At 32.6% G+C, this 14,957-nt stretch overlaps 1 protein-coding gene across 8 annotated transcripts in view; it reads right to left on the bottom strand.

The window, feature by feature from the left end:
- Window positions 1-14,957, bottom strand: part of ASCC3 (activating signal cointegrator 1 complex subunit 3) — a 372,625-nt gene that overhangs the window by 282,058 nt on the left and 75,610 nt on the right. For all 8 annotated transcript variants that reach the window (XR_012433590.1, XM_005552273.4, XM_074037396.1 and 5 more), the window contains 4 exons: window positions 9,443-9,563; window positions 4,022-4,226; window positions 3,138-3,279; window positions 2,407-2,532 (listed from right to left, as the gene is read on the bottom strand). Coding sequence is in view for 7 of the 8 variants with exons in the window: in XM_005552273.4 (XP_005552330.3) it covers window positions 2,407-2,532; window positions 3,138-3,279; window positions 4,022-4,226; window positions 9,443-9,563 (594 nt within the window). In the remaining variant the exon portion in view is untranslated. The remainder of the gene's footprint in view (window positions 1-2,406; window positions 2,533-3,137; window positions 3,280-4,021; window positions 4,227-9,442; window positions 9,564-14,957) is intronic.

Here is a 14,957-nt window from a genome sequence, read left to right as displayed (position 1 = left end):
AAATGCATTCCTGGACATTTATTAAACAGAATGAAAACTTATATTCACACAAAAACCTGCATACCAGGTTTATAACTGCTTTATCTGTGTTATGGAAAGAACTATGCCCTTCAAAATTTGTATGCTGAAACCCTCACCCCTCAATGTGACTGTTTTAAAGATAGGACTTTTAGGGAGGTAATTACGGTTAAATGAAGTCATGAGGGTGGGGTCCTAACCTGATAGGGCTGGGGACCCTGAAAAAAGAGGAAGAAACATCAGAGGTCTCTCTTCATACACACACAGAAAAGAGGCTATGTGCGAACACAAGAAGAAGGCAGAAGGTAACTACCTGCAAGCCAGGAAGAAATCCTCACCAGAAACAAAATTTGCTAGCAACCACCTGATCGGTGACTTTTAGCCTCCAGAGCTGTGAGAAAATCGGTTTCTGCTCTTTAAGTCACCTGGTCTGTGGTCTTTTTTATGGCAGACGAATACAGTTTGTAATCACCAAAAACTATCAGTAAAATAAATGTCCTTCAATAGGTGAATAGTTAAAAAAAAAAAAACTGGTCATCTACAACACGTGTGGTAGGCAGAATAATGATGCCCACCAAAAATCTCCACATCCTAATCCACAGAGTCTATGAATATATTAGATTACATAAGATATGGACACTACAGTGGCAGAGGGAATTAACCTACTCAGAAAAACTCTTTTACTCCAATAATCCAAATAAAAATGAACAAAATACTTATTTAGAAATAATTATGATAGAAAAGTTAAAAAGCCTGCTTCATTCATTATTAATTTAAATAAATGTCAATGATGCTTTTTTAAAAATTTAAAGATTTAGACCAGGTGTGGTGGCTCACGCCTGTAATCTCAGCACTTCGGGAGGTGGAAGTGGGCTGATCACTTGAGGTCAGGAGTTCAAGACCAGCCTGGCCAAGATGGCGAAACCCCATCTCCACCAAAAATACAAAAATTAGCTGGGTGTGGTGGTGCACACCTGTACCCAGCTACTCAGGCGGCTGAGGCAGGAGAATTGCCTGAACCCAGGAGGCAGAGGTTGCAGTGAGCCGAGATCGTACCATTATATTCCAGCCTGGGCAACAAGAGTGAAACTCCTTCTCAAAAAAAAAAATTTATATTAAATATTTAATACATAAAACTTAATAAATCTTGATGATACTGCTTATAATGATTGATAAGGTTTATAACAATTGTATTATAATTATTTAATTTTATTGGCTGTCAGTCCTGGCTGTATTTTAGAATCACCCATAGAGCTTCAAAAAATCATTCCCAAAATATTGTTACCTGGACCTCTTTGAAGAGATTAGGACTTAAATAGTAGCAAGGCACTTGGATTATTAAAAAGTTCTACGAGTACTTCTGATATACAAGATATAACTAGAATTTTATTCTACTATAAAAACTTATTGTAAAAAACAACTTCAAACTATAACAATAATAAGTTATTTTAGAATAAAGGCATAAAATGGAATAGTATGTAGTGATAAATTGATACTGCAGAAATATGTTTACTGATACAGAAAGACACATATAACTATATATACACACACAAAACAGTAGGTATGATGTAATTCCATTTTGTAAAAGAAAATACATATGGACACCTATACACAGAATGAAGTTCATTTTGGTTGGCTGTGGGTATTCTTTTTTTTTTTTTTTTTTTTGAGACAGAGTCTTGCTCTGTCGCCCAGGCTAGAGTATTCTTTATGATGCTTTATGCTGCTGTTTTTGCTTGCCTTTATTTTTTGTTATTTCCGAATGATTCTATAAGAACATATCTGAAAAACCACAGCAACTTAATTTTGATACGGAAAAGATTAACTTTCAATAATATGAATACTTTAACATAAACTAAAATATTATATTTTGAAATAGAGCAAATGTGACAAAATTTTAACAAATGGTGAATCCAAGTGAAGGATATAAAGATAGTAATATTCATGCCAGTTTTCCACAGGTCAAACATAATTCAAAATTTAAAAATTCCGAAAAAATAAATTCTTAAAGCTACTTAGAATTTGCGCCCCCCCATGTATTCTCTTTTACTATAGGTTGATCATTTGATATAATCAATACAATAAACAAATCCTTTAACATCTTATTTAAATCAGTGTACATAAGTTAAACCAAAATCTTAGCTGAAAAAAAAAACATGAAACACAGAAATATATGCACAAAAATATACACACATTTGTTTAATGTATGATATAGTGTATATTTTTTTAAATTTAAACTCTCCTACTATAATTGTCTAGTAACCAACTATGTATGTCTGTACTATATTTGCCAACTAATAATGTTTTAAAACAATTTTTCCAGTATAAATTCATTCATACCACATACCAAGCCTCAAAACTATCAACTCTGTAAAAGGCTCATCTCACCTCATCTAAGTCTTGGATATAAACTGGCTTTTCCTCAAAGCTGAGTGGCATTGGTTCGCTGTAGGGAATCCTTACTTCTTCATAAAGCTTGTTATTTTCTCTTTGGATTCCTTCTGGCAAAATCATCTACAAACATCAACAATAAAAATCCAGTAATAATAAAAAATAAAACACTTGCTCTGGTAAATATTCTTGAGAGAGAGAGAGAGAGAGAGAGAGAAAACACCACTTGTTTTATAACAAAGCACTGGTAAATAAACTTAGCTAATTTAAAAGAAAACAAATCTAAATAAAACAAAAACAAATGCAAAAAACCACTCACACAAAGCATTAACATATCAGGTATTTTACGTAACACACAGGCCACAGTATGTTGACAAATCTTAAAGTATACACTAATCAGATGGTACACCTGAATACAAATGTATTCATATAATTAGGAAAATGTACAACATACAGTATAAAGTTTAGCCAAGCAGCGAGGCAACTGATAAAACTCAAAAATACAAACTGCAGAAATAATAAAAGGGAGGGAAACATATATGTTCTGAATATCTACTATATGTCAGGAGCTTTACATACACCACATTACGTCATTTTCCCCAATACTTTAAAATAAAATTTAGCATAGTCAACTAGTGTTAGACTCATGAAGGAAACAGGGAAAATCTACACATCATTTCTTTAGAATAGACATAGTATTCAACAGTAGTTATATAACAATGACATACCTTTGCACCAGCAATAAATGCTGATGTTTTCATGGCTTCAGCCTGGGAATCATACACATGGGGATAATGTATTTTTTCAATGTCTGCGTCTCTCTGCCTGCTCAGAATTGGAACACTTCTAGCATTCAGAAGTGCCTGCTCTCTGTAAATATAAAAATAGGCCTAATTTGAAATTTTTATGTTTAAAGGTAATGCATACAATAAAACAATGTAATTATAAAAAATATTGGGAGGTAGCCTTCCACCATAAAAAAGAAGAAATTAAACTACACAAAGGAAGATTTTAGGAATCCTGAAATCTTCTGGGTGACAAAATAGGATTCAGCACATTTTCAGATATTATTTATAGATAACACCACCTGGTAAGTTTGATTTACTGTTCTTTCTAATTTTGTTTTTTCACAATTCAAAGATGTTTATTTAACAAGGTATACATTTCCTTTTTGAAATGTGTTTCAGTATTTAAAGAATCAAGTAAAATAATGCTTATATTTCATTTTTCTCCTACTTCTAAATAACAACATTTTTAAAAAGGTACGTTAAGCATAGAAATAAAATGTATCTCAAATAAATTTATGTAAGCTATATAAATCTTAACCTAGTGGTGTGTACACAGCACCTAAAAATAGCTTACCTCTATAATCTAAATTTCTTACCTCTATAATCTAAATTTCTTATCTACCTGGATGTGACCAAGAATATTATAATTAAGCAGACCATTGCTTTCTTATCCCAGAAAATCAGGTATTCATAAAACAAACTTCTATGAAGAAAATGTGACTTTAAGTAAAAATCATCTATACTGCTGAGACTAAACTAAAAAATGATAATGATATGTAAAAGCAGCAATTACAACACAAGTGTTTTTCAGCTTCTTTTATTACCTCTGTATCCGCAATTCCTTAGGATCAAAGCACGTAAGTCCTTCTGAAACTTCTAAATCTTCTCCAGCCTTTTTTTCTCGTCTGGCAATTCTTTTTTCTTCACGGCGATATTGTTTCATTAACTGCTTTTCTTGTTCAGACTGAATAGTGACTTGACAACCATAATTGGGTTTAGCATTTTCTCCTAAAATTTTTTTACAATTGTCTAAGAAGCAAATGTAAGACACACAACGTTTTATAAATCTGAATATGATTTAATCTTCATGAAAACCATTTCCTTCCTCCACCCCACAACATATAATGCTCTAACAGTTCATTTTTTAAAGCTGGCACATTCAATTACATGTTTTAAGGTGAGTTTTTAAAAATCACAGTATCTAAATAAAATTACATGGTAGTTTAAGAAAAGTCAGCAGTATTTTCTTCCTACAGACTAAACAGTTCAATGTCATTCACATTAAAAATTCTTACATATAACATTAGGAACCTAAAAATTCAATTTTATCATTTGAAATTATTTGTTTATATAATTTCAATAAATATAATAATTATCAATACTAATTAGTGTTTACTGTTAATATAGTAAAAAAACAAACTCTTTCCCTATTAGAAATAACTTTTCTCCATGTAATAGACCTTAAGCAGTTAAGTTGCACATATGTTACTACTTAGTTATTTATAGATTACATAAAATTTATTGGCAGTAGTTCAAGACATATTTGAGACAATGACTAAAGCAAATAAAGCAAAAGTATAGTCCACCTTTTTACGGAAACACGGTTTTTTTTTAAAAATGGAAAAACCAAGTGAATTAAATCTCAGTGTTTACAAAGTACACTTTAGGTCTGTGGTTTGGTCAATTCAAAATTCAACAAAAATTTTCTTCCAACAGGATTACCTTCTGTGCTTGTTTAAATCTTTACAGCAACAGTATCTTCACTTACTGAAGTTCTAAAGGAACTAAAAGGAATGTAGCTGAAAGTAATCCAAGTCAATAAGCATTTATTGCATTGAGGTCCTACTCCGTTCTAGCCACTGCAGCTAGGCTAGGAGGACAATGAAGAATGAAACTTGGTCCATACCCTGACAGAGCACAGTGCAAATTATTTTATCATATTCCAACATCCAATACAGAACAGAGAAGGAATTAAACATAGCATCAAGATGGGAAAATTAGCTTTCTAATTCATTCTAAGTCGAATCTTCACAATTCTCAGACAATTGTTACTGATCCATTACATGATTCTGGATATAAGTCATTAAAATCTCAATCATAGGGAAAACTTCTACAATGGCTTTATAAGCCTTAAAAAGGAAAATATGTCTCAGAATTATGAAATAAAATAAAATCTCATCTATATTAGGACTAAATTTTACAGTTCTGAAATAAGCATTTTCCTAAGTTTTTTATTTCTTGTTCTCCAATTAAGTATTACATACCTACTATAACAGAATTTATAATTAGCGTTCAGTGTTAGAAAAAGAATGCAACATTCTGCCAATTTTTACATGTACTCTGAACTCTTCATAAAAGTTAACTTATCTGCAAAATTACACAATCAGCAACACAGATATCGAGCCGAATGTTTAAAAATGTGTTTATCAGAAACGAATGTTAAAGATTTTAAGCATAAAACTGTAAATACTTTAGGTGACATACTAAATGCTATGCTAATGTAATTAACATTTTAAGCAAATGTGACAGTAACAAAATACTATACATACTTATGATCATCTAAATAAAATTAAAATTATAAGAAGAAAATATGTCTACCTCATAGAAAGCTTAAAAGGTCCTAATTAGAACATACTGGAATCCTGTAAGGCTGAGTATAATAGGCTATTTCAAAAAATCAAGTTGTAAAGCAGTGAATGTTTGAATGTATGGTTCTCCTTGCTGGGTTAGGTTAACTGTAGAGACTGACATGCAAAAATGAAATGAATATCCTTAACAGTAATTCTAACACACAGTTATTCTGAAGAACTATGTACAGGCTTGTATCCTTTTAGAACAGTTGTTTAAAAATGTGTAGCACCTCCCCCTTGTTCTCATGCTCCTTCTCCTGATATGTAAGATGCCTGCTCCCCTTTTGCCTTCTGCCATGACTGGAAGCTTCCTGAGGCCTCCCCAGGAGCAAAAGCTACTAATGCTTCATGTACATCCTGCAGAACTGTGAGCCAATTAAACCTCTTTTCTTTATAAATTACCCAGTGTCAGGTATTTCTTTATAGCAATGTCAGAATACACTGATATGAAAAGGGTATTGATTCTAAGAAGCTATCCTAATAGAATAAAACTTATGAAATCAACATAATAAACATAAATAAAACTCATCATCTACAGTTTCCAAAAAATATGTAAAGCTGGACTTATATTAAACTTTACATTAATAAATTACTACTATTAAAAGCTGGAATCAGGCTGTGCACTGTGGCTCACACCTGTAATCCAAACACTCTGGGAGGCTGAGGTGGGAGGACTGCTTGAGGCTAGTAGTTCAAGACTACCCTGGGCAACACGGGGGACTTCATCTTTACCAAAAAAAAAAAAAAAAAAAAATGTTTTTTTCTTTAATTAACCAGGCATGGTGGCGCACACCTGTGGACCCATCTACTCGGGAGGCTGAGATGGGAGGATAGCTTGAGCACAGAAGGTTGAGGCTGCAGTGACCCCTGATTGTGCCACTGCTCCCTAGCCTGAGCAAGAGGGAGAAGGCCTGTCTCAAAAACAAAAGCTAGAATCAGTAAATATCTCTTTATTAATATTTAGGAGACTGACAAAATGAAATACCAAATTCTCAGAATTTACATTGCAGGACTAGATATTTAAACTCATTTATTTTCCTTGGCAGACACCCATTTTAGATGCTCATAAACCTTGCTGGCTTACTGCAATTTCTGATTATATACTATTCAACAGGTGTGATATGGTTAGGCTTTGTGTCCCCACACAAATCTCATCTTGAATTGTAATCCCCATAATCCCAGGTGTGAAGGGAGGAAGCTTGTGGGAGGTGACTGGATCACAGGGGCAGTTTCCCCCATACTGTTCTAGTGATAGTGATTGAGTTCTCAGGAGATCTGATAGTTTTATAAGTGTTTGGCAAGTTCCTCCTGCACATACTTCTCTCTCCTGCCACCATGTGAAGTAGGTCCTTGCTTCCCCTTCACCTTCTACCAGTTGCCTGAGGCCTCCAGCCATGTGAAACTGTGAGCCAATTAAACCTCCTTTGTTTACAGTGTGAGAACTGACTACTACAAGGTGGGAGTGCTCTTGGATGAAGGCAGAGTAGAAGTGTTCAATACACTTAAAGAATGAAGAGACCTGCAGACAAAGTTGCTAAATTCATATTTTTCAAGTTTCTTACAATCTCAAAGGAACTTGAGGCTCTGAGAACATTTATTAGTAATCAAGAGAATCTGTAAGAAACAGAAAATCTGTCAGAAATTTTAGATTTAAATTATAGCTGTTTTTATCATTTCCTTTTAGTGCCATAATCATAAATGTAAGAAAATGAGGACGTAACTTGCAAGAAGGAATAGATGTTGAATAGTTTGAAGACAGTTGCCAAGTTTCTTATGCTCATATACTTTTTTAAAATCCAAAACTATTTGTAAGGCTGGCAAAAAACACTGTGGTAAAGGTAAAAAAAAAATTGTTTTCCTATTTATCACTTAAAACCTGAGTTTCACATCAACTGTGTTTTAAGTCAAGCTTATATAAAAGTAATTTTTTTCCTAGACAACTCTTCTTAATTTTTCTGGGATTTAAAAATATATGTAATATATGATACTATCAGTGTTCAATTTGCTCAGTGTGATAATTGTATTGTGCTTAGACATGTGCTAATGATTTTATAGGCAAAGTATCATGATGTCCAGAACTTCCTGTCATTGTTGAGCAAAAATTTAAACAGTAGATGTGTGTGTAAAGGGTCTAGGAAGAGCAAAGTGTCAATGACTAATGAATCTACGTGAAGGGTAAACAGTGATCATTGTATTATTCTTGTAACTTTAACTACAGGGTTTGAAAGTTCTCAAAATAAAAAGTTGGAGAGAAATTACACTACTACTTGGCCCATAGTAAGTATATATGTATTTTCTTTTTAAAGAAAATTTGCTATGCAGAACCTCTTTAGTTTAATTAGGTATCACTTGTCAACCGAGTAAACAAACAAACTATAGAATAAAAGAAAATAATTGTATCTGACAAAGGCCTAAGATCCAGAATCGATAAAGAACTTAAATCAACAAGCAAAAAACAAATAACCACATTAAAAAATGGGCAAAAGACATTAACAGACACTTCTCAATAAAAGACATACAAGCAGCCAACAAATGCTCATCAACACTAATCATCAGAGAAACGCAAATCAAAACCACAATGAGATACCACCTCACACCAGCCAGAATGGCTATGATTAAAAAGTCAAATAATAACAGATGTTGGCTCAGCCACAGAAAACAGAGAACATTTATATACTGTTGGTGGGAATATAAATTAGTCCTGCCACTACGAAAAGTAGTTTGGAGATTTCTCAAAGACCTTAAGACAGTTACCATTTGACCCAGCAATCCCATCACTAGGTATACACCCCCTACAAAATCAATCATTCTACCAAAAAGACATACAGACTCACATGTTCATCACAGCACCATTCACAACAGGAAAGACACAGAATCAACTTCAGTGCCCATCAACAGTGGATTGGATAACAAAAATGCAGTACATATGCACCATGGTACATATGCATTGTTCTGTTTCCTGAGTTGAGTCCATAGTAATATTTTTCTTACAACTTACTACATAACAGCTGTCATTTTACAGTTAAAGAAGCTTTAGAATGTTTCAATTAATCATGACTACATGATGTCCTTTGCAACAACATGAATGCAGCTAGAGGCCATTATCCTAAGCGAATTAACATAGAAAACCAAATACCTCGTGTTCTCACTTATAAGTGGGAGCTACACACTGGGTATACACAGACACAAAGACGGAAACAAGAGACAATGGGGATTCCAAAAGGGCAGCGAGAGGGAGTAGGGAAAGGGATAAACAACTACCTGTCAAGCACTATGATCACCATTTGGGTGACAGAACCCATATCCCAAACCTTAACATCAAACAATATACTCTTGTAACAAACCTGCAAGTGTACCTCCTATATGCAAAATAAAAGAAGAAAATTTGTGTATTCTAAGTAGTTTTAACTTTTACCAAAAACTGCCATACCCAAACACTGCCCTCCTATTTAGGTCACTTATGTTTTTTCATAATGTGCCATATCTAAAATCTATTTAACAGAGTAATATCAGTGAATTATATAATAGGCCAAATAAAAAGTAATTACATTAAAAACATTTGCTAACCAACGAATCTTTCCTTTAAATTACAATGACCGCTGCATACTTTCTTACCTTGAAGAACCTGAAACCTATGATCATTTGAAGAATTAAGAAATCTATCCACAATTGTAATTCTGTTCTGGAGGAGTTTCTCAATAAGTTCAAGTCCTTCAGGTCCCAGCAGTTCAAATAGCTTATAAAAAGAGAAAAAAGTAACAAACATCTGTTACCTCAAAGTTTAACTTTCTCAAGTTATTAACAACCTATTCAACAGAGTTGTAAAGCCAAACTAACATAGAAATACTCAAAACGTTTAACAAAAATTGTAACTTAAACTAAGAAAAATGACTCTTCACATTGCCAAGAAGCTTTATAAAGGCTATCTGCAATTATATAATTAAAAAACATTATTCAATTTTTAAAAATTAAGATTTGAATATATAACTCCAAATCACAGAATAACAAATTCTTGGTATAACCAAATGAAATTCTAAAATAATTTGCTCTTCAACATATTCTGGTTTTCCCAAATAGAGTCCAGAGTACTATTTTTCTTGCAACTTACTATATAACAGCTGTCATTTTAGTGTTAAAGAATCATTAGGATGTTTTAATGAATCATGACTTCATGCCAATTTTTTACATGTATTTTAAATGCCAAATAAATCTGAAATCTAAAACACAGTGCTGTAAGTGCTTTACATAACTTTATGAAAATTTCCCAAGCATATCCCACTCTCCTAGGCAGAGCAGTTATCAAAGATTAAGTTGATGTCAGAGGTAGAGAATCAGTGTTAGGATTCAGAGAGTTTCAACTACATAATTACACAATATAACTATTCTAGGAAGTCTCTAGGTTTCCGCAAGTATGATCTGGGAAGATATATATATATATGCACACATATATATATATTTTTCTTATTTATATATATTATATATAATATATATTTCTTGTTTAGAAATATAATACTCTAATTTTCCATATGAAGATGACATATTAACCAAATTATAACCATTCTCAGAGAATCCACACAAATAAAACCATAAAATTTTATTTGGTGTATAGGGACATTAAAAGTTTAATAAACATTTTCTTTTTGCTGTTCATTTTACTGAAATTATGCACACAAAGGGACAATAAAAGAAACAAAATGAATTATTAAGAATAGTCCTGTCCAATCAATTTTAATTCTACTGGCCAGTATTTTTTATTGAACACATTATATGCCAGGTACTATGATAGGCATTTTGCTAATCCTATCAAGCAGAGTCTCCTAACAATATTTTCAAATTAAGGTATTATTATTGTTATTTTTGGACTTAAGAAAATAAAGCTTTAGAAGATTTACACAAATTGTCCAAAGTTACACAACTAATAGTAGGGTTTTTTGAAATGACATCTATCTGAATCGAAGCCTAAACAACTTTCCACTGCACTACACTAACACTTTTGAATATTTTCCAGAAAACTGTGACCCTGAAATATGAAATATATTGTAATAAAAAAGATACCAAATTAGGTAATATAAAAGATATTGAGGTTAAGAAACTTTTGTAAAGGGAAACAGCAGAGGAAGCAGTAAAGAGGCAAGACAATAGGAAAATGGTCAAGAAATATGAAAGTAAATACATAACTTGTGACACCCACCCTCCCTCCCCTCAAAAAAAAAAGGTATTAATAGTATGTGGCAGAAAGAGTTTAAGACAGACAAGGATAAAGGATGCTGGTAGACGAGACATAATGTCTGTGTTCCCTTACCCTCCATACTTCCTCAAAGAATCACCCATCAATAAAGTATAACATATGGAGTCCTAGAAGTCCCAGAAACTCAGGGGGCCCACATGGTCAAAATTATTTTCATGATAATACTTAGCTATTATTTGCCTTTCTTATTCTGTTGACATTTGTACTGATGGTGCAAAAGCAATGGTGTGTACAACTGCTGGTGCCTTAGCACAAATCAAGCTAATAGTGTCAAATGAATTAGTAATTATCGTATTCTTCACTGTCACACAAGCACAACTACAAACAACAACAACAACACAAAGCCAACTTCACTTAAGAATGTCCTTAAGTAAAGCAATAAAAATTATTAGTTTTGTAAATTTCATATCATATGTATCTTTTCTAATATTCTGTGTGACAAAAGGGGAAGTATGTATAAAATCACTTCTATATATAGAATAAATGTATGTATAAAAGTATTTTATAAAAATTTTATAAAAGTATGCATAAAATTGCTAGTGAAGAGGCTTCCTATGTAACACTGTTTTGATTTAAAAGAATGACTAAAGACAAATTGATTATTCAGAATGGGATATCTGACATTTTCTCAAAAATGAAAGTAAGCTTCCTACACAAAGGAAAACAACTGAATGTAATTTATTGTCAATGCTAAAATGCAAGTTTTCAAGAGAAAATTAGAATTTTGAAAAACTTGCATTCCACTGTAAATTTGACCATTTCCCAATACTTAAAACTTTTCTGATGCCAGTGATAATATTAATGAATGAATTCTTTTTATATTATATAATCAAATATGTCAACATTTAGAAGATTTGCATGACTCAATCAATTATTTTCCAAAAGACTCATATATGACATCATAAAATTATACATGGGTAAAAAAAAAAAAAATCCATTAAAAATGAGAACACTAATAGATTTTCAGGAAAACTAGTATAAAAATTCATTGATATGCCAGATTTTCATTGTAACTAAACTGAAAGAAACTACTGCTTGTCAAGTTTTAATTTAGCATCAAAAAAGAATATTAAAAATTATTTGAGAAGGCTTTTAAAATATTATTCTCTTTTCTAACTGCATATCTATGTGAGCCTGGATTCCCTTTGTATGCCTAAACCAAAAATATGTATGATAGCAGATTGATTACTGAAGCAGGTATGAGAATCTGCTTTCTATTAAACCAGACATTAAAAAGATTGCAAAAATTTAAAATAATGCTACTTTTCTTTCTACATTTTACAGTTTTGGAAAATATAGTTAATTTTCATTAAGCTGTTAACTTCTATTATTATTGTTATTTTAAAATGAATAAATATACGCAGTCATGTGTCACTTAATAACACCTATCCTGAGACATGAACCACTAGGTGATTCTGTGGGAACATCATAGAGTGTACTTATACAAACCTAGATGAGGCAGTATTCTACACAGCTAGACTATATGGGGTAGCCTATTTCTCTTAGGCTACCAACCTATACACCATGCTACTATACTGAATACTGGAGTCCACTGAAACACAATGGTAAGTGTTGGTGTGTATATGTAAACACAGACAAGATACAGTAAAAACTACTGTACAAAAAGTGGTATAACTGTATACCTAAAGAGGAGACTGCAGGATTGGAAGTTGCTCTAGTTGAGTCAGTGAGTAATGAGTGAATGTGAAGGCCTAGGATGTTACTGTACTACCGTAGACTTTATAAACATTGTTCACTTTGGCTACACTACATTTGTTTTATCAAAAAAAAAAAAAAATCTTCGATAATAAGTTGACCTTAGCTTACTGTAACTTTTTACTTCATAAACTTTACATTTAACTTTTTGACTCTTTTATAACAACACTTAGCTTAAAACACAAACACACTGTACAGCTGCACAAAAACATTGTCTTTATAACCTTATTCTATAAGCTTTTTCTATTTTTAAAATTTTCATTTTTTCAACTTGTTAATTAAAACCTCACACACAGAAACACATTAGCTTAGGCCTACACAAAGTGAGGATCATCAAGATGTCACTGGTGATAGAAATTTTTCAGTTCTATTATAATCTTACAGCACCACTGTTGTATATAGTCCGTCACTGATCAAAACATCCTTATGCAGCACATGACTGTACTTGAGTTTCTCAGTTTTAGTTTCTGGTATAGTGAATACCAATAGACATAAACCACATAAAATCTTGTAGAGTACTCAATAACTTTTAAGAGCATAAAGAGGTTCTGAGATCATAAAGTTTGATAACTGATGGCCAAGATTACTATAAAACATTTTTAAATGGTCACACTCTACTTATCTTATACACACATTTCTATAGCGTTTTCATGCCATAGTACATTTGGAAAGTCACAATATTTATAAAGCATGTGAAGTAAACAGACAAGGCTACTCTGACCAAAAGAGACTAATTAAAAGCCTAAGTGATCCTTGGCCCAGACAACTGCCTTGAGGATTAGTTAATAAGAATAGTATCCCAGCCCACCTACAACCCATTATGTTATATGCCCTGGCACACCAGAAGGAAACCTCTACTATACTAACACACAAATCTGTTCATATAATACCATGGTTTAAAATCCTTCATAGCATTCTGATCCTTACAAGGTAAAATCCAAACCTCTAAGTACTCCCTCATGATTGATACCTTCCATTGGCTGGTCCCAATAAGCCTGTCTGGCATCACATTCTTGCTTTCCCCAACTCATAAGTCCTTATCATTGAATGACGCCAATCCATCTGCTACTCTGAAGGCATGCTCTTTCACATGCCCATGTGTCTCTACATGCTGGTCCTGCTAGGCAGAATTACCTCTCTAATTTCCTTAGCACAGTAACCTCTCCTTTTAGTCTTCAAAATCCAGCTCAAATAATAACTCTTCTCTAAGACTTTCTCTATCTTTACTATGTTTTATGGCAGTTAAACAGCATACAAAGCTTCCCCATTACTCTATGTCTTCCTTCAAGGAAACTTTACTCTTTGTTTCTCCAAGAGTTAAAATAGCGCAAGACAAATCACAAGTGCTGATTAATTAAGATGTATCAAAGACATGCTGTATTCATAACAGTATTTTCTTTCAAATTTTTAACCCTTAAATAAGTGTCATATTTTTTCAAAGGGAATCATTAGAAGCATATGTTTTATTTACTAGATTAAACTCTTTCTAAATAAAAGCAAATATTGTCTATAAAAATAATCTCAAAACAGAAAGACTCCTAAGTAAGTTCCTTTTGATAACACAAAAAAGTCTTTTGCCAAACTCCACCCAACACAGGATGAAGATTAAGTTTTTGTTGTTGTGTTGTTGTTGCTGTTTAATCTCCTTTAATTGCTGGTAGTTGCAAACACTTTAAGGCCCTCCTGCAACCTCAAAAATGGTTAACATATAACAAGTATAAGAGATGCCACTAAGTCTTCATTAAGATTCCTAAAAAACTGGTAATAAGAATTAACAGATCTGTGAAAAAATAAAAGCAAGCAAAGAATCTAGACAAAATAATGTACACAAGATCCACGTTTGATCCTCCTTTCATCCTTCAGGCATGTGTAAAAGTACTGAAGATGTGACCGGGCGCGGTGGCAAGAGGAGGATTTTTGTCTATGTTTACCCCTTCCCATACTAAAGTCACCTAGAAACAGTGTCCAACAACGTAAATATTTCTGGAGTTGAATCAAAAAAATCACATAAGTGATGACCACAATGGAAATGAATGATAGGCCCATTTGTCCAACTCCAGTTTTTCCACACTTAATCTTGCACAGTCCTGCTCCTACTAGCATTAACTCTGTATTTAAAATAACATATATTAATTTTTATAAATGTTAACATTAAAGTGCTAGATT

The sequence above is a fragment of the Macaca fascicularis genome, chromosome 4 (genome assembly GCF_037993035.2).
Source record: "Macaca fascicularis isolate 582-1 chromosome 4, T2T-MFA8v1.1".
In the NCBI taxonomy this organism is placed as follows: Eukaryota; Metazoa; Chordata; class Mammalia; order Primates; family Cercopithecidae; genus Macaca; species Macaca fascicularis.
Note: the sequence above shows the minus strand (reverse complement) of the source record. Positions and strands in the feature narration are given on the sequence as shown.